We start from the raw sequence: 18,137 nt of genomic DNA on the forward strand, positions 1-18,137 counted from the left end.
CAAAGTTGAGCCGAGCTCACTTCCGGGCGGTGCCGGGCCCCGGGGGCCGGCGGGCGCTGCGCAGCGCGGGCCGCGGTGCAGGCGGGACCCCCGCACCGCCCGGGCACGGGACGCGACCGGAGAGAAAAAAAAACGCGGCGGAATTAAAGCGGAGCGGCGCCGCGGCGGGGGGCGGGGCTCCGCCCCGGGGCGGGCCGCGCATGCGCAGCCGCTGACCTTCTTCACGTGTGGCGCGGCGGCCCGGGCACTCGGTGGCGGGAGCGAGCGGCGTCATGGTGAGTGTGCGGGGCGCGCTGAGCCCGCCCGCTGGGGGGGCCCCCGCAGGGCCCGGGCGGGCCCGCTCCTCGGCCGCGGGTGGGTTGCAGCCGGGGCCCCTCATCAGCCCGCTGGCGCGCACGGTGTGCCCGTGGGGAGGAGGGCGGGAAGGAGGGAGGGGACGGGACGGGACGGGACGGGCCCGCGGCGGCTCCGCGCTCGGCATCCCCACCGGGGTCGGGAGCGATCGCTCCGTGTCCGCAGCGGTCCGGTTCCGCCGCAAGGTCGCGCAGTCCTTGGGCGCGGGCGGCCGCGGGGGCTCCGCGTTCCGCACGCCGCGGAGCGGGCGCACAAACCGCTCGTGGTGCGGCCGTGACCGCCCGTTGTCCAGACTCTGTCACTGTGCTGCGGGGACCTCACCAGCGGCCGGCAGAGCTGCCCTTGCGCTTGCAGGGACGCTCGCGTACGGTCCTGCGGGCGTGCAGAAATAGCGATTCCTATAACTTACTCTGAAACGCCCCTCTCACAACTCTGTCCGCTTATTTCTGCTGGCCACACAACACCTCTCTAAAACATAATTTAAAAAAAGACGATCAGAGCTGTTACCTTTACAGCATCAAAATGACCGGAATTGGCAGCCGTTTCCTCTTGTTTTCCATCATTGCGGTAGTAACGTTAGTCTGGGGGACACATCTTCCTTACGCTCCGTTGCTGCTGCAGCTTTGCTTTCCCTCAGGTCTGAGTCCGTGCGTATTGGTGGGTGTCGGGAAAGGGCAGGTGGGCGCCAGGCCCGCGTTTCCAGCGGGTTCGGCGAGCGCTGGCTCCATGTGGCTTGGCAGGTGGCCATGGCTGTCCTGGGGAATCAAGGCAGTTCCTGACCTCTGCACCTTGGGATTCTGGCACACGGCAGGTAGACACGCTGCTGGTGCTGAAATGCAGCTAGGAACAGTCAGTAATTGAATTGAAAACACAAAATAAATAGAAAAAACATGCAGAAGACCCCATAACTCTTAAATAGGGTTGAATTAGAGCAGTCAGACAGAAAGGGACCTGTGGGGACTAATGGACAGGAAGCTCAACATGAGCCAACAGTGTGCCCAGGTGGCCAAGAAGGCCAATGGTGTCCTGTCCTGTATCAAAAACAGCGTGGTCAGCAGGACAGCAGTGATCCTTCCCCTGTACTCTGCATTGGGGAGGCCACACTGGAGTATTGTGTTCAGTTCTGGGCCCTCAGTTCAGGAAAGACATTGAAGTGCTGGAGCGGGTCCAGAGAAGAGCAACAAGACTGGTGAAGGGACTTGAACACAAGACATATGGGGAGAGGCTGAGGGAGCTGGGCTTGTTCAGTATGGAGAAGAGGAGGCTTAGAGGTGAGCTCAGCACTCTCTAGAACTACCTGAAGGGCAGTTCTAGCCAGGTGGGGATTGGTCTCTTCTCCCAGGCAGTCAGCAATAGGACAAGGGGGCATGGGCTTCAACTCTGCCAGGGGAAATTTAGGCTGGAGATTAGAAAGAAATTCTTTGCAGAGAGAGTGGTCAGGCATTGGAATGGCTGCCCAGGGAGGTGCTGGACTCACCGGCCCTGGAGGTTTTCCAACTGAGATTGGACATGGCACTTAGTGCCCTGATCTAGTCAATGGACTGGAGTTGGACCAGGGGTTGGACTTGATGATCTCTGAGGTCTTTTCCAACCCAGTTGATTCTGTGATTCTGTGAATTGAAGCAGTCAAGAGAAAAGTAGACCAGCCTCCTTATATTTAGGGATTTAAACCTAAAGTTTCTTATAGAGTCGCAGTCTATAGAAAGCAGCACAAGTAACGGCGTTCTTGCATCAGAGTGCCGGAGCTGCGCATCATGGTGTGAAATGCCAGGGTTCCTGGCCAGGCTGCTGCCGCTTTGCAGCAAAACACTCCACAGATAAAAACACAGCTGTCCCAAGAGGTCCTTGATCATTGCTACATCTGGTTGTGAGCTGCATAATTAAAATAACATATAATCAAAAATTATGTTCGCCGAACTATAGTAATGAAGGGATTGGGATCAGCCAGAGGAGGAGGCTGCTCTGCCTGCTGTTTTAAATCTGTAAGTGCAATCTTGTTGAAATATTCTTCTTGTTACAATGTACAACTCTTTCCACAGGCAGGAAAAGCATTCAGGAAGTTTCTTCCCCTCTTTGACCGCGTTCTGGTGGAACGCTGCGCGGCCGAGACAGTCACCAAAGGAGGCATCATGATTCCAGAGAAAGCCCAAGGGAAGGTGCTCCAGGCGACAGTAGTAGCGGTTGGATCGGGAGCCAGAGGGAAGGTGAATATCCTCAAGCGTTTTGTCTGGGTAGAATTCGTAATGGTGTGGCGGTGGCTGGAATATTTTCATCAGAAAGGGGTGTTTGCGGTGTGAATGTAGCGATAGCTCACAGAAACGGAGGACGGCGATGGCTGAAGCTGGAAGCGCAGGTTCAAAGAGGAGGTGGAAATCTCAGGTTCTCCTGCCTGGCTCTGACCTCAGATTCCGGCATTCTCTCATCATTTGTAAAGTGGAAAATACATGCCATTTAAAAATCTATATCATTTATTGATCTTTATAAGCAGCTTTAAACAGTATTGGCGTGGGGTTTTTTTGTTTGTGGTCTTGGTTGTTGTTTGTTTTTTCAGTTTTAAATACCTAAATAATGTTTGGGGGGATATCTTGTTTCATCACTTAGCCAAAATCTGGAAGGACCATCAGCTTTTTGTGTTAACACAATTACTTGCCTACATTTCTGTGACTTTCACGCCGGGTGTCATCCCAGGTGGTGTCGCTCATTGTCGTGTGCTGTGCAAAATATCATTGTCCATAAGGATTAAGCTTACGGGACAAAAGAAAATGAGGAAAACAGGTTAAATTTCAACTTGGGCATGTTGACTCAGACTTTTTCTTTACCATGAGCCCCTCCATACGTATCATGCTGGTTTGTGTCAGTATCTGCTTCTTAAAGCTTTGTGTTGTGAAATGGTGCTACTATTTGACTAACATGCTGATAATGTATTTATAATACAGAAATATAATTAAGCTTTATCAGGTATCTCTAAACTGATTGGGCAGCAAGAGCGACAATTGATCAAAGTAACCAAGATAGGAAAGTACTTCTAAGTGGCACGTGGAGAAATTAGCCGTGGTTATAGAATGTGGAAATGGAGTTTCCCTCTTCGTTTTAGTTGTATTTACACTTAAAACTAAATGAAAATCAATGATATTCAGAAAACCACTGCAGTTCTACTGCCTAATTATCGCAGGACTCTAATGCTTGAGAATTAGCTGGCGTGCTTCTCTTCCTAGTAAACCTGTATATTCTAGTTTCACTCTACAATGAAAATACAGCGCTGTTTTAAGTTCCTGAATGCTTTATGTGTAGTTTGGAGGACTTTTATTACATCTGTCTAAATTGTGAAAGACTAAGGATTGTTCTTTTTCTTTCAGAATGGTGAGATTCAGCCAGTGAGCGTAAAAGTTGGTGAAAAAGTTTTGCTACCAGAGTACGGTGGCACTAAGATTGTACTAGAAGATAAGGTAGGTTTCCCAACCTTGTGAATGCAAATTAAGCCGGTTCCCAAAATGTCACACTGCCAGTGGTAGATTCTGTAGTTATTTCATTGGGTTCTCAGCATTCAAGAAATGCAGTTGTTGGGATTCGAGTGGGAGCAGCTGCCTTGCTACTTCCACCCCTGCTCCAAAGGGAGTAAACAAGGAAATCTCTGGCCTGACCTTCGCTGGGTGGACAAAGTGGCTCCATGTGCCAAGATAGAGCCCTTGAAAGGCTTTGAAATTCCTGGGGGTACCCTGGCTGTTGACAGGGAGAGTTTGCAGAAGTGTCTTCTAGCAGCTCGTGCACCTCGTACTACTAAACATAGTAACTAGGTAGATTTCCCAAAAGGTATCTTATGAATAAAATAAAAATCAAGGCGTGAAGAAGTAGAGCTCACATTGGTTAGCTCATTTTGATCCTGTACTTTGTGACTGGTAGCCCTGACTTCAGAACAAGACCGTATTTGCAAAACAACTGATGTGACACTACTAATGTTTCTTTTCTTTGCAGGACTACTACCTGTTTAGAGATGGTGACATTCTTGGGAAATACGTGGACTAAACTTGTTGCAGTATCAGTTGTCCATTCCACTAAAATGCTGAAATTTTTCTTTCATCATGTAAATAATGTCCTTTGTTTTATAATAAGCAGGCATTGAGTCTCTGAAATAACTTGCGATCTCACTGTAATGATGGAACACAAATAAAAACATGTACAGTCAGAAATGAGTTGCTCTTGCCTGAGTTCCATTGAACAGTGACATTCAGATGACTGCCAACCAGCCTTAATTATTCCAAACAACATCATTTTATATCCTTCTCTGTACTGAGGTTGTAAAGGTCTTTACAATAAACGTCTAAAACTATTCTGCTTCAGTTTCTGCTGTCGCTCAGTGAAACCGAGTCTCAGTTGTGCCATTAACTAATCTCTGAATCACAATTGAACTGCAGTACGACATCTTCCTTAAGCTTGTATGAAGTTGGGAGATAAGTTCCAAATGTTACCGCACAGATACAGCGGTGAAAGGGACTTCAGCTCGCTCCCTTGTACGTGGAGCTTTATCTTAGGGTCACATGGGTTTCTGAACTTCTGTCTCAGCACAATCTAAGGCACAGGAACACTGCAAGGGGGTGCGCACAGCCCCCCGCCACAACCGGCTGCAAAGAGTGGGGTGCTGGCAACACCTCTGCTACAACCAAATCAGCCAGGTCAGAGATGAAGCAGGTAAGAATGATAATGCTTTTTCTTACTAAAACAAATACCTTCCCTCCAGATGTTTATCAGACAGAATTTATCTTAAAGCAAGTTTGTTTCCTCATTACTATATTATTTTACACCAGATCTCTAGCTTTCCCGAATTCAGTAGAGAGCTGATAAGTCAAATTGTATTTCCTTTATCCTTAATGCAACATTTATAAATAGCGAGGCATTTACTTAAGTAATGCTGAAGCAATCAAATTTGCATATTTCTAATACCCCCAACTTGCCTTGGAAAAGGATTCAAGGTTGTTCGTGTTCCTAATGATGCCTTCAGTTGGCATGCATACATAGATCGAGCGCATACATAGATTTATGCATACATAGATCCAGCACATACATAGATCTATGCATACATAGATCCAGTGCAGTCTAAGAATATGCACTGCCTTAAAATGTTTTGATGTAGACTGATGTGAAATAAACCAGTATATGGCTTATTACTACTGAAACTTTAATAGCAGTGATTAAGCAGTACTTCTTTCTCATTATGTTCAAGCTGTTAGGAAATCAACATTACCAGATACACTAGAGGCCTTATTCTGGGGATATTTTCCAAGGCTTGAGTAGCTGCAGGGGGGGAGGTACTTGAGCTTTGACATACTCTGAAACATATATAGCCTGTATTTTCTGCCAGGGCAGCTGTGGGTCCCTGTGCCCAACAGAAACGTCAGCACAGCGCTGAGCCAGAGCCACTTTCTTCCCTAGATGCCAATTAGCTCTTCCTGACAATCCCGTCTGTAATGGCTCCTGCTCCCCACAGCTGCTGGTTACCACCCGCCTTCTTTGCAGCTGTAGGCAAACCAGCAAAAGTTACACCCTGCAGGTGGTTAAGCTCACACTAACTATTCCTAACAGGGAAGATGCCAAATTAAAATACAGGTTTTAGTTTAGAAGGTCTGCTTCTTGAAAGCCTCCCTATGGTACTTTTACTTTAGGAACTAGGTACAGCAGTGCACTTTACAGCTGAAACTTAAGCTTGTCACAAAACAAGTATCAGAAAAGACAATCGATTGTGCAATGAAACCAACTGATTGACAAGCCTTATCTTGCAGTGGAGCAAGCACGCCTGCATCTTCGGTGATAAGGCAGGTATTGTGGGGTAGGCACATACCAAAGAGGGGAAGGTATTCAACATATTCGCAAGCTACTTAAGGAAACAAGACCACATCTCAAGGAGAAAAGCACGCAGGAGGAATCAGCTCCCAGCATTTCAGCAGTTCTTTCAATAGTATCTTTTAGAAACATTTTACACAGGATCTCCACTCACAGCAAATAATTTCTACAGTGCTCGTTTATGAGGAGCCACTACAGTCCATGGGGGTGCGACCTGAGGGCAGGTGACCCAGCAGCAGCACACACCCCATTACTCTTATACTGCCCCAGCTTGGTATCGTGCTTATTTAATAAAATACTTCCTGTGGCAATATCTACAAGTGTTTACATAACTGATTAAAACCAAAAGTCACATTTTCTTGAAAGCTTTCATGGAAATAAGTAATTTATGGATGGGGGGAAGCATTCCTGGGCACAATCAAATGGAGGACACGCTTGAGCATCTGATGGATCGGCAGACAACATTTTATTCTTGCCCCATGAGGCTATCGCTGCAAGCAAGGACAAGGTGATCCATCTGCTCTTACTGGTTTTAGTCCACAACCACATGCCAAATTCCATAACCCCTAGATGCTATAGGGGAGGACAGAATCACAAATGCTCTTTTATTCTTTCTGTGTGAAATTACTGTTGATCAGATTTTGTTTAACCCCCCTCCCCGCCCTTAAAATCCAATAAAACAAGAATAACGAGCAGCATCCAGGAATACCAAATTAATTATCAAGGGGCAACGTGGGACACCTGCAGACTTCAACATCTTCATCAAGATTTTTGCAGATTTCTGTCCTTTTTCTGCAAACCCGCAACCCAGTTGCATTATGAACTAACAGATGCGGCCTTCTCTGAGAGCCAGATTTATCTACATTTTTCAAGCAAGATGGCCATGAAATACAAGTCAGGGACAAAGGGAAATGTCAAATCCCCAGCTCCTCTGTGCTTGAGATATCAGTTAAACCTTGAAAATGACGACAGAAGAAGAACAAACAAACAAGCTGCTGAATTTTAAAGGACTTCAACAGCTAGAACTGCTTTTATTTTGAGTCTGGCTAATTATAATATCAATCTCATAAAAAATTAATGTTGGATTACAGCTGATCTAACAAAGTAATAGGGCATTAGTACCCTTTGTCTCATGCACCCGTTTCTCCTAATGTTATTAACCTTTTTCACGGTTTCTTACCTTATGCCATAAGTTATCAGTAAGTTTAGATATAAGTTAACCATAAGTTAACCATAAGTTATCACCATGTGACTGGAAGAGCCAACATCTCTGGGGCAGGAATGCTGACCAGCGGTAAAAAAGTAACTAGTGCAAAGTGAACTCAGGTGCCTAAAGTTCGGAATTCCACCTCCGCGTTACAGTGTAACATGAAGGGAGCTGCCCCTGCTGCCACTATAACCTGGTCAGAGGTGACCCCGTTACCTGCTTCTCATCGGTGGCACATTCTCCAGCTTGCAGCTCTAACCTGGCCTGCAGAACAAGGCTGGATCTTGGTCGTGGCGCTACCCAAAGCACCACAAGTATTCAAAATGCACTTTGCTTTCTGATGGGAAAACTCAGAGATTTTTTTCAATACAGAAATGTTTCACATACTCTTAAGTCTCATTGGGTGGAAGGAAGAGGTTTTAAGCACATGTTATTTAGAGCAAACGAACTGAGTGAAGGGGGAACCACACCTAAAATTTGCTGCAGTGCAGTGGAAGTAGGGCCAGCATCAGGTACCAGCGTTCTCCACCTGTCAGGAAACACCACACAACAGCAACCATTTATTTACTGATGGCATAAGGGGAGGTATCTCATCTCCACCATCATTCTTGCTCACCGACAGAAGCAATTCACCTTTCCTTACCTATCAGTACAGATACTCCTTCCTACCACCTGTTCTCTAGAAACAGAGCAGCTTCCAAATGACTTTCTTCTCATTTATCCCGCAGAAGTAACACGAGCCACTCTAGTCTTCCAAAATGGCTGTTTGTTTGTAACACAGACCCATTTTTCAGCCAACTATAGGCTAACAGTGCCTTTTTAATGTGTTCTTCTCAAATACGTGACTCAGTAAACCTTGACGCCCAGGCTAACTGTGTTTTACATTAGCACAGCAGTCTGTGACCTCTGCACACCAAACACGCAAGTTTGTCAGTCCTGCCTTTGAAGACCTAGAACGGCTTCATATTTACCTTGTTTGAAGTATTTAGACCCCCCAATATTTATTTTTTTACAATTCATTCTTCTTAGCATTAACAACTATATATCTTAAATATTGGACTTGAATTTAAATTTATGGTTAACACTGTACCAAATGGTTTACACTGTACAAAATTTCATAGACCCAGTTGTGTTGTACAGAGACTTGTTATGCAGAGCGAGTGAGCACTGACCTCGCAGGAGCGCACACACAGTCCGGTGCTGATGAAACAGGGTGAAATCTGAAGAACACATTTTCTCTACAACCAGTCAGCTCCTTAATCTCTGGAGACTTCACAAAACTGACACCTCAGCAGCTCAAGCTTCCTCAGGCAGGCACTGAGTGACCTGGACAGAGTCACGGAATTGGTTTGGTTGGAAGAGACCCTTGAGATCACCAAATCCCGGAATGTGAGGGGTTGGAAGGGACCTGGAAAGCTCATCCAGTGCAATCTCCCCATGGAGCAGGAACACCCAGATGAGGTTACACAGGAAGGTGTCCAGGCGGGGTGGAATGTCTGCACAGAAGGAGACTCCACAACCTCCCTGGGCAGCCTGGGCCAGGCTCTGCCACCCTCACCAGGAACAAGTTTCTTCTCATATTTAAGTGGAACCTCCTGTGTTCCAGTTTGTACCCATTGCCCCTTGTCCTATCACTGGTTGTCACCAGAAGAGCCTGGCTCCATCCTCCTGACACTCCCCCTTTCCATATTGATCCCCAGGAATGAGTCACCCCTCAGTCTCCTCTTGTCCAGCTCCAGAGCCCCAGCTCCCTCAGCCTTTCCTCACACGGGAGATGCTCCACTCCCTTCAGCATCTTGGTGTCCAAACCATTAACATAAATCTAGCACTGCCCCATGTCCTGAGACCCTCATCTCCGTCTGTCCAGCCCTCCAGGGATGGTGACTCCACCGCTGCCCTGGGCAGCCTGTTCCAATGCCCCACAGCCCTTTGGGGAAGAAATTGTTCCCAATTTCCAACCTCAACCTCCCCTGGCGCAACTTGAGGCTACTGAACGCAGCAGGGACCACCGCTGACACCCTCGGGAGTGTGAGGAGGAGGAGGAGGAGGAGGAGGAGGAGGAGGAGGAGGAGGAGGAGGGAGGGTCCGGCTCACCTCGCCCCTCAGGCCGCCCCCTCACGGCTCCTCTCGCGAGAATTCCCGCCCACCGGCTGTACCCGCCCGGCGCCGCGCAGCCGCCATGGCTGTTCCGCCCAGCGCCGCCCCCTCCCCCCGCCCGCGCCCGTTCCTCCGCCCCGCCCGGCGCCGCCGCATCCGGGTCCTGGCGCCGCTGTCACTATGGTCATGGCGGAGGGGACGGCAGTGCTGCGGCGGAACCGGCCGGGCACCAAGGCCCAGGTGAGGCGCCGGTACCGCGCGGCCCGCGGCCGGATCGCTGGCGGGGACGGGCAGCGCCGCCAACGAGGCGCCGGGCCCGGCTGGCGCTCAGGGCCTCGCCGCGGGGCCCGCCGGGCCTACCGGGGCCCGGAGCTGCGGGCCCGCTCCCGGGGGCGCTTTGTTTCCCGGCCGGGCTGGGCACAGGGGTCGGCGGGAGGCGAGCGGGGCGGGTGCTGCTGTTCCGACACCGAACACACCGAGTGTCTGACACTGTTGTGGGAAAACGCGTCTCTCTCCTCCTTCGTCATAACGTGCTGAGGTAAAATTGTCACACGACCCTTTAAACCAGCTCGTTCTCCACATCTCATCTCTGAAGGAAACGGAACAGAATTCTTTTAACTTTTTCAAGCTTGAGTTCAAGTGGGTTTTCAAGTCTTGGGGTTGTGTACAACTTCCCTGCTTTTTTTCCCCCCTTCCCTCTTCCTTTTTTGTGTCAAAGACTTAATGTTCTGTGATCTTTTAACCAAAGAAACAAGTTTGCACGCTGACAAGTAAAAATATGATTAAATGCACGTAAAACTGAAAGCAAGGCCTTTCGTGACACGGTGTTGTAGGAAAACGCGTCTCTTTCCTCATTCGTCATAACGTGCTGAGGTAAAATTGTGACGCGACCCCGTAAATCAGCTCTTTCATCTGATTTGTGAAGGAAACGGAACAAAATTCCCTTAACTTTTTTCAAGCAACTGGAATTGATGCTCTTCTCAAGAATTAGGGTTTTTTTTTCCCAAGGAATCTTGAATTATTGCATTAATACAAGTAGCCTTAAGGTGCTAAAGTGCCGCCAAGAAAAGCTTCCAAAAAGTAAGCTCAGCCATTGAATAGAATCAAGGCAATCTCTGACTAATACCCTGATATTACTATCCTGATATCTCTGACATGTGGCTGACATCCCACATGTAAGGTTTGGTGTTGTTTTCTGTTGTTGTTTGTTACATAACACCAAAATACGATGAGAATACACGGTAGTTTATGAAAAATATCTTTGAAAAATAATTGTAGACTTATTTCACAATTCCAGTAACGCAGCAATTGTGTCTCATCGTAACACACTGGGGAACAGGCAGTAACAGCCGTTGTGTGCCTGTTGTTCGATACATTTGGGGTATTCTCACAAACAGTAAGCTGGCCGTACACCCAGATTTCTCAAATATTCTAAAGTTCATGCAGGTTTAAGAATTTTGCGTAGAGCGATGCAACCAACATATTTTTTTTGTGGCTGCGTTTAGTTTTTTGGATGACACCACGGTATAGCTACCCAGTATGTAAATACAATTACTTAATGGTGTTTCAACACGGGATATCCACTCCTTTCTCCAGAGATGACTGTTTGCTCAGGAACAGATTGCGAAGCTTTGCAGTGGGAACATTTTCATTGAGTCACCGCGGCTGCTGGGACGGCTGTGGGAGGCTGCTGTGCTCTGGAGAAAAGAGGGAGTAGCACTAAATTTGAGCTGTGAGAAATGCAAAGTAAGGAAGTGCACACGTCTGGGCGAATTGCCGCAGAACCCTGCAGTGCAGCTTCTCAGAGGTGAAACTCCAGGAGGGTTTTACCACCAATAACCAGCACCGATAACCATCCGCTTATGCAGCATCACCCACCACACCGTGGTACCGAGTCCAACCAGCTCCGCGTTACGTTATCTCCGTTCAGAGACGATGTCCTCCGTGGTGTGTTATTACTGGAACATGTTGGGATTTTTAATTTGATAATAATTACATAACGCTGCTTTCTACAGACCTCATTTCATCCCCAGTCTTCCACAGTCCAACAAAATAGGTGTTATAGCGAGATCTTCTACTATTCATTTCAAGATGTTCTACTATTGTGACTTTAGGAGCACAAGTCGCATTTCAGCCTGTTCTGGCCAAGGCTGTGCTGCCTCTGTTAAGATGTAGCTTCCTGGAATTGTATTAACTACCCCTACATCTATTTTCCTGCATGTTCAAGCTTATGGTGGGTTGTGCGTATTTCTTCCTCCCCCTCTATTTTTGTTGAATTGATTTAAATTTGCTTTTTAACAGGATTTCTACAATTGGCCTGATGAGTCCTTTGAAGAAATGGACAGTACGTTGGCTGTTCAGCAGGTATTCTTACTTATGGGAAATGTTGTTAGATGTTCCGTTTCACAACTTGTATTTTGGTAAAAAAGCAGGGAACAGGGTATGCTATTTAATCTGCTTAGAATTATTACTGCAATGGAGTGAGTTTCATAAGTGTACATATACTAAAAAAATAGTAATTTTTAATTGTGCATGTAGAAATAACTAGAATTCCTATGTCTGGTTTAAACAAATCAGATGGCAAGCAAAAATGGTGGGGTTTCATGCAAGGTTTTGAGAAGATGTTGTAAATAAGCTGTAAAACTTACCCATTCTTTCACCTTTTCAAATGGATTAAAGGCATTTTTCAGATCTGGCATTGTTTTTAATACCAGTTTTTAACCCTGCCCATCTACTCTTTAACTTCTTAGTCCCTCAATCACTGCTGAAGTAAAAAGTCCCTCAAAGATGCGATGTCCTAAATATACTTACCGTAATTGCAACGAGATCTAGATTTCTCTTCCCCCCTGTCCTAGTATATTCAGCAAAACATAAGGGCAGACTGTTCCAACATCGACAAGATCCTCGAGCCTCCGGAAGGGCAGGATGAAGGTGTTTGGAAGTATGAACATTTAAGGTAAGAATCCAGTTTTTTGTCAGCACGGTGTCCCAGTTCTAAGTTTTGCTCATTGACAGCTGTAATGAGACATTTTCAATACGACAGATCAAAAGTAACTTAAAAGAAACTTGGTATTTCTACTGTTCAGTGTTGTTATACTTCGGTATTAATGATTTTCGGAATTCCTTGTTCTTTCTACGATGCCCTCTGATCTAGTTTTTGATGGTTTTTAAGAAGATGTTTGTAAAAAAAGTTGTACTGGCAGGTTTTGAACATTAAAATATAGTCATGAATTTCCATAGTGCTTCCTCTAAGTATCGTCAATTCATCTTGGAGCTCATTTTCTAGTTGTAGGGAAAAACACACAACTTTTTGTCCTCTCTTTGTTTCATGTGGTGTAAAAAAGACGTTCAGCCTGGGTAGTTTGTGCCTGACAGCGTTTTTCGGTTGTAGTGTAGGTTTACACCCTGTTAATACATATGTGGTAGTCCTTTTTTTCCGTGGCGTTACTTTCGTATCCTTGTGTCCTGATTTTTTTTCTTATAAGTGTGTTTTATACATGCGCGTAACTTTATCAAATTCAGGAATAAGAGCAGTTTGAAGCTACCCCTAGATTTATGTATCCTGATTTTTTGCCTCCTGTTTTCTTTTTCTCTGCCCTGGTCTGGAATAGTTCAAATAGATACAGAGAATGCTCAAAAGAGCAGAAAATGTATACGTACAATTGCAAAAGATACACTTTAAGAATCATTTAGTTGTTAAGCCTCTACTGTCAAGTAAGAATTAGAATATAATTTGTTTACTGACAGCAGCTGAAATTATTTGATGGTATTCTCTAAGTATGGTTGTTTTCATGTTCTGGTGTATTTTTCCCACTTCACAAGAACCATTTCCAAAACCCCTGCGATCCGTGAAGGTCAGAATGTATAACCTTGTTTTGCATTAGATGTTTCCACTAGGAAAACAAGTTGTTGGTTTTGATGCTGTTGTCTTCCAACTCTTCTAGACAATTCTGCCTGGAGCTCAATGGACTGGCTGTCAAGCTTCAGGTAATCCTTTCCTTGATCTTTTTATGTTGTATCAGGGAAGAGACTTTTTTGTATTGTAAAACGCAGAGTTTTGTAGAACTTCTTCTCAATGTATCCACGTAGCCTTAAGCAGTGGTTTGATGTAAGAGGTTTTTAGGGTTTTAAAGACAGGGAGGATGGGGCGAGAAAGCGATTGGAAAAGATCAGCTCATTTTGGGGTGGTTTCCATAACCAAACAATTGTTTTAACAGAGCGAATGTCACCCAGACACATGTACTCAGATGACAGCAACTGAACAATGGATTTTTCTTTGTGCAGCTCATAAAACTCCCAAAGAGGTAGGGATGGATTTTAGAAAACTGACCCCGTTGACGTGGGGTTTTATTTCACAGTTCATATGTTCACGGGGAGACGATTAATGCTGGGTTCTTAGTCAAACTGAGGGCTTCTGCAGGTTAAGAATATCACTTGAGGTTTCTTTCTTTCCCATTCTGTAGTGGTTTATAAAAGAAGGGGATGAGGTGGGATGGAGCTGCTATTTACTGCGGCATTAAGAGACTTTGCACTTTGGGTTTTTGGATAAGGTGCTAATTTAGGCTGTATAAGAATCTGGCAGCTTGACTATGTGGGAAACAACTGAAGTCTGTGAGGGAATGTTCATCCTTTCAGTGTTCTTCCAGTATGGATTTTATACAGCTTCATTTAAGGACATGAAACTCACTACTTGTGCATAATCACATTTCAGTAGTAACTTTTCTTGAAATATTTTACATCGGTTGTGAAACAGAGAAGAGAAATGGCTCAATTGAGGAAGAAATGTAGTTAGATCTTCAGAGAAGCTGTGTGAAACACATAGGAATAAAAATGACTCCTGAAGCTAAAAGCATCGGGAAACATAATTATAATGTTTGTCTTTAAACAAGTTATCTGACGATGTCACGTATGTACTCGTGCATGTCTGTTTCTGTAGTGTCCTGCTATAGACTACACCAGACACACGCTTGATGGAGCTGCCTGTCTCCTGAATAGCAATAAATATTTCCCCAGCAGGTAAAAATGTTTCCTTTTTGGAGGAGGGAGGGAGGGGGCGGCACCTGAACACTGAACAAAGCACGTGGAAATGCAGGATGCATTTTTCATGGACGACTGTGGGAAACAGCAGAAACACTGCAGCACGTGCCACTTGTTGCTACCAGCTACTTGTCACTTTTAAGCCAAGGAGGAATTCCTCCTTATTCAAATAATTTGGCATTTTCTGGAGCTGACAGTATGCACCAACACTTTGCTTTTCCTTCCAAAAAGCAGCAATTGCAGACACGTACCTGCAACACTTAAGCCTAAATTTCATACGCTGTTATATAGTATGGTTTAACAATCAAAATTCACCTCAACATGTCTCTTGGTGGTTCTTTGGGCAGAGCTGTTTTGTAACCTTTCTCCTGGTGCTTACAGGGTCAGCATAAAGGAATCCTCCGTAGCCAAATTAGGATCAGTGTGCCGAAGGATTTACAGAATATTTTCACATGCTTATTTTCATCACCGGCAGATATTCGATGAATACGAGGTAAGTAGTTTCAGATTCCATCTTGAAAGAAGGGCACTTATTGAAGTTATAGCTGTGAGGTGATTGTATTCCACATTTGCTTGTAGTCCTACCAGAAGTTCTGCCTTCAGGTAAACTATTGATTCGAGTAGATTAGTTTATGAGAAATGCTACATTATACATATGAAAAATAATTTATATAATGAGTTTACCCAGTTATGATGTCCCTGGATTTGGATAAAAGGTCAGAGTTTGTGAGCTTGTGTACAAACAACTCCAGTGCGTCTTGTTTTGAAGATTCCTGAATGTATTCAAGCAGCCGGTGTAGTTAACGCTGCTTACGTACATATGGCCCCTGTTTGTATAGGTTACGCAAGAGTTAAGGTCTAAGACTTGCAAATTTAATGAGGCAATTACATATAAACAGGGTATTTTTTTAGTATGTTCTCCTCAATTGTTTTAAATATTCCTTCTGTATATATTGTTTCCCCCCCGCCCCTCTTTTCATCTCCAGAATGAAACTTTCTTGTGTCACCGGTTCACTAAGTTTGTGATGAAGTATAATCTGATGTCCAAGGATAACCTGATTGTTCCCATTTTGGAAGAAGAGGTGCAGAATTCAGTGTCAGGGGAGAGCGAGGCATGATGGGAACAGCAGTTCTGAATAGAAACAAACATTAATTATGTACTGTATATATCATTTTAGACACTTCAATCACGTATCCTCATAGCTTTGGTTAGTATACTTTTTGTATGCTGTGTGCATTGCCTTTTAATATAGGAAATACTTTAAGTTATTCATGAGCTGTATATTCATCAACGTGGCACTCATGGTTTTTAAATAAAAGTAGTAGTATCTGTTTATAATGCCTGTTAATAAAAGAATTTACAGTTCTCTAAAGTTGCTGCTAAACAATCATTGAATCACAATCCTGAAGGTGTGTCTGATTGGGTGGGCAGATGTGAGATGAAGATTTCACAGCAGTCCATTTTGAAATGCAGTAGCGAGGTGAAATCTCAGCTCAAAGATTCTCACATTCAAGATGGAATGCTGCAGGAAGCTTCTTGCAATGTAGCTTAGTCCTAATTTAGCTTTTATTTTTTTAAGATTTACTTTTGGATGTGCATATTCCTGTATGTGTATATCCAAATACTAACAGCATCTATAGTATTACTAATACCAAAAGGATAATTTCACGATACCATTGAACATATATATTCTCACCATATATCTAACATCCTTTCTAGACTTGTATTTTGTGACCAGCAGAGGTGTGTGGAGCAGGGGACGGGTTCTGTCCTGCTGTTCTCCAGCCCACAGGAACATCAGTGGCTGATACCTGTGCATATTTATGACAACAGCTTATGGATTATACCTCACCTCAATATTCATCTTACACTACATAACGCACTCGCACAGTCTTTGTTGTATTCCTAGTAAAAATATTCTAAGTACTTGAAATTTTGGACCTGATTCATCGCAACAGTTAATCATATTTTCAACATTAGTTTTTCTTCATTCACCTGAATTATAGTCTTTGACAGAAAGATTGGGATTGATGCTTCTGTTCTGTATCAGATGTTTATTTCAGGCTGTGGGTGCAGATTTGCAATAACTGACAATTTCCATGAGTGCTGCTTAATCGTGTTGTGTCTAGAATGATAGAATTCAGTGTTTTAGAGGCGAGTATAGCAGACACACTGCTCAGTGTACGTGAACGCAGGTCTAAAAGGACGAGCAGTGTTCCCGTGTTCAGTTTTGCACAGCTGTTTAAGAAGCTGGCTGCTTGGGTCTCTCTTGAGGTCACCAGGGGCCCTCTTGTATTTCCGTAAGCAGGTCCGAATGGGCTCACTCAGCTCGTTTTTGTAACCTACACTTCATTTTTTAAGTTGGATTTAGATGGAAAGAAGGGAGTCCAGCTATTTTTAATGAGTATTTTTTTCATAATATACTAAACATGCCTTAAATGCTGTTTTTCTTTCTCTGAATCAAGCACACCTCAAAAGCAACTGTACCACCTGTATGCAAGGGGAATTCAAACAATGAGAAAATAAGAGAGTACTTCAACAGCTGTATTCTTCAGCAGCTCGTTTTGTCTCATGTTTATCATTGTATTTAATTGTCAGCAGGGTAATTGCATGAGATGTTGACTTAGTCAAAGTAGCTTTAGTTACCGTCTCTACACTGAGCTGTAACTTGCAGTGTAGAGACCAGGTAACTTGATTTTTACAGACATCTTGAAGTGTGTACTGCAGGTAGGAGGCTGGAGGTAGTACAATGTGTCTAGTTTTGTTCAGGCTGCTGGGCCCAGCTCTGCTGTGTGCTGGGGACAGGCCCGGGGACACACACGCAAACCCACGGAGCTGGTGTTGCTAAGGACGTTTCTTCTGCTAAACTGAAGAAAACGATGTGGTGCTCAGGACTGCGTTAACATTTGAAACCTCTTTTCTTCCTCTTACGCTTTAGGAGTTTCTCTTCAAAACAAAACTGGGGAAGTTTTCATCCTGTCCGTTCTCATTCACACGTGTACTGTAAAGCTGACTTGCTCTACTAAGCTGATTTTCTATAAGACCTACGTGAAAACACTGCTTGTATTTTTCCCTTGCTATTGTTTACGAGTACTGTGTACACACATGTGCCTGAATGGTACCGTCAAACTTCAGTCAGCCTAAGCAAACCATTGATTTGTCTAATAAATATTAACAGGCTTAATTTAGACTCTATATAATAGGGAAATCAAGACTGTCTTTGAATTATATTGTAAAAAAAAAAAAAAAGATATAAAATTAAACTGTTTCTTTATCCATACCGCTATATTTTGGTAAGTGATTCTCATTTTTTTTCTGCCCTCATAAAAATAAACTGAAATAGCACTAAAGGTTTGTACTACTTTTGCTTATCGCATAGTCTGTCCATTATTGCCTATCAAGTTCATCAGCATCACTGTGCACCTTTCTGTCAACGTCTTGCAGTGACTTTCTCAAGCTACTTTTTCATGGACTGGAAGTTCTCTTGCAGGGGTTGAGTGGTTCTTCATTTGCACTCCTGTGTAAACTACGAGTACATCATTATACAAGCTATGTGCTTTTGGGCTACATGTACCCTGATAAAATCCACATAGGTGAAACTATATT

The 18,137-nt window shown here is 44.5% G+C and overlaps 1 protein-coding gene across 3 annotated transcripts; it reads left to right on the forward strand.

Moving 5' to 3' along the window:
* The first annotated feature begins 45 nt into the window (after positions 1-45).
* LOC102095262 (MOB-like protein phocein) lies at positions 46-17,881 on the forward strand. Of its 3 annotated transcripts, XM_065069977.1 has the most exons (9): positions 46-275; positions 2,394-2,558; positions 11,795-11,857; positions 12,349-12,449; positions 13,438-13,480; positions 13,711-13,797; positions 14,430-14,509; positions 14,912-15,023; positions 15,517-17,881. In XM_065069977.1, exons 1-9 carry the CDS (start codon positions 273-275, stop codon positions 15,646-15,648), a joined length of 786 nt encoding a protein of 261 aa, XP_064926049.1. In that variant the 5' UTR covers positions 46-272; the 3' UTR covers positions 15,649-17,881. The 3 variants fall into 3 exon arrangements, with proteins under 3 accessions (XP_064926049.1, XP_064926047.1, XP_064926048.1); XM_065069976.1 differs by lacking the exons at positions 46-275; positions 2,394-2,558 and adding an exon at positions 9,569-9,733; XM_065069975.1 differs by lacking the exons at positions 11,795-11,857; positions 12,349-12,449; positions 13,438-13,480; ... (2 more) ...; positions 14,912-15,023; positions 15,517-17,881 and adding exons at positions 3,711-3,800; positions 4,327-4,681.
* Positions 17,882-18,137: the final 256 nt, after the last annotated feature.

The sequence above is a fragment of the Columba livia genome, chromosome 7 (genome assembly GCF_036013475.1).
Source record: "Columba livia isolate bColLiv1 breed racing homer chromosome 7, bColLiv1.pat.W.v2, whole genome shotgun sequence".
Taxonomy (NCBI): domain Eukaryota; kingdom Metazoa; phylum Chordata; class Aves; order Columbiformes; family Columbidae; genus Columba; species Columba livia.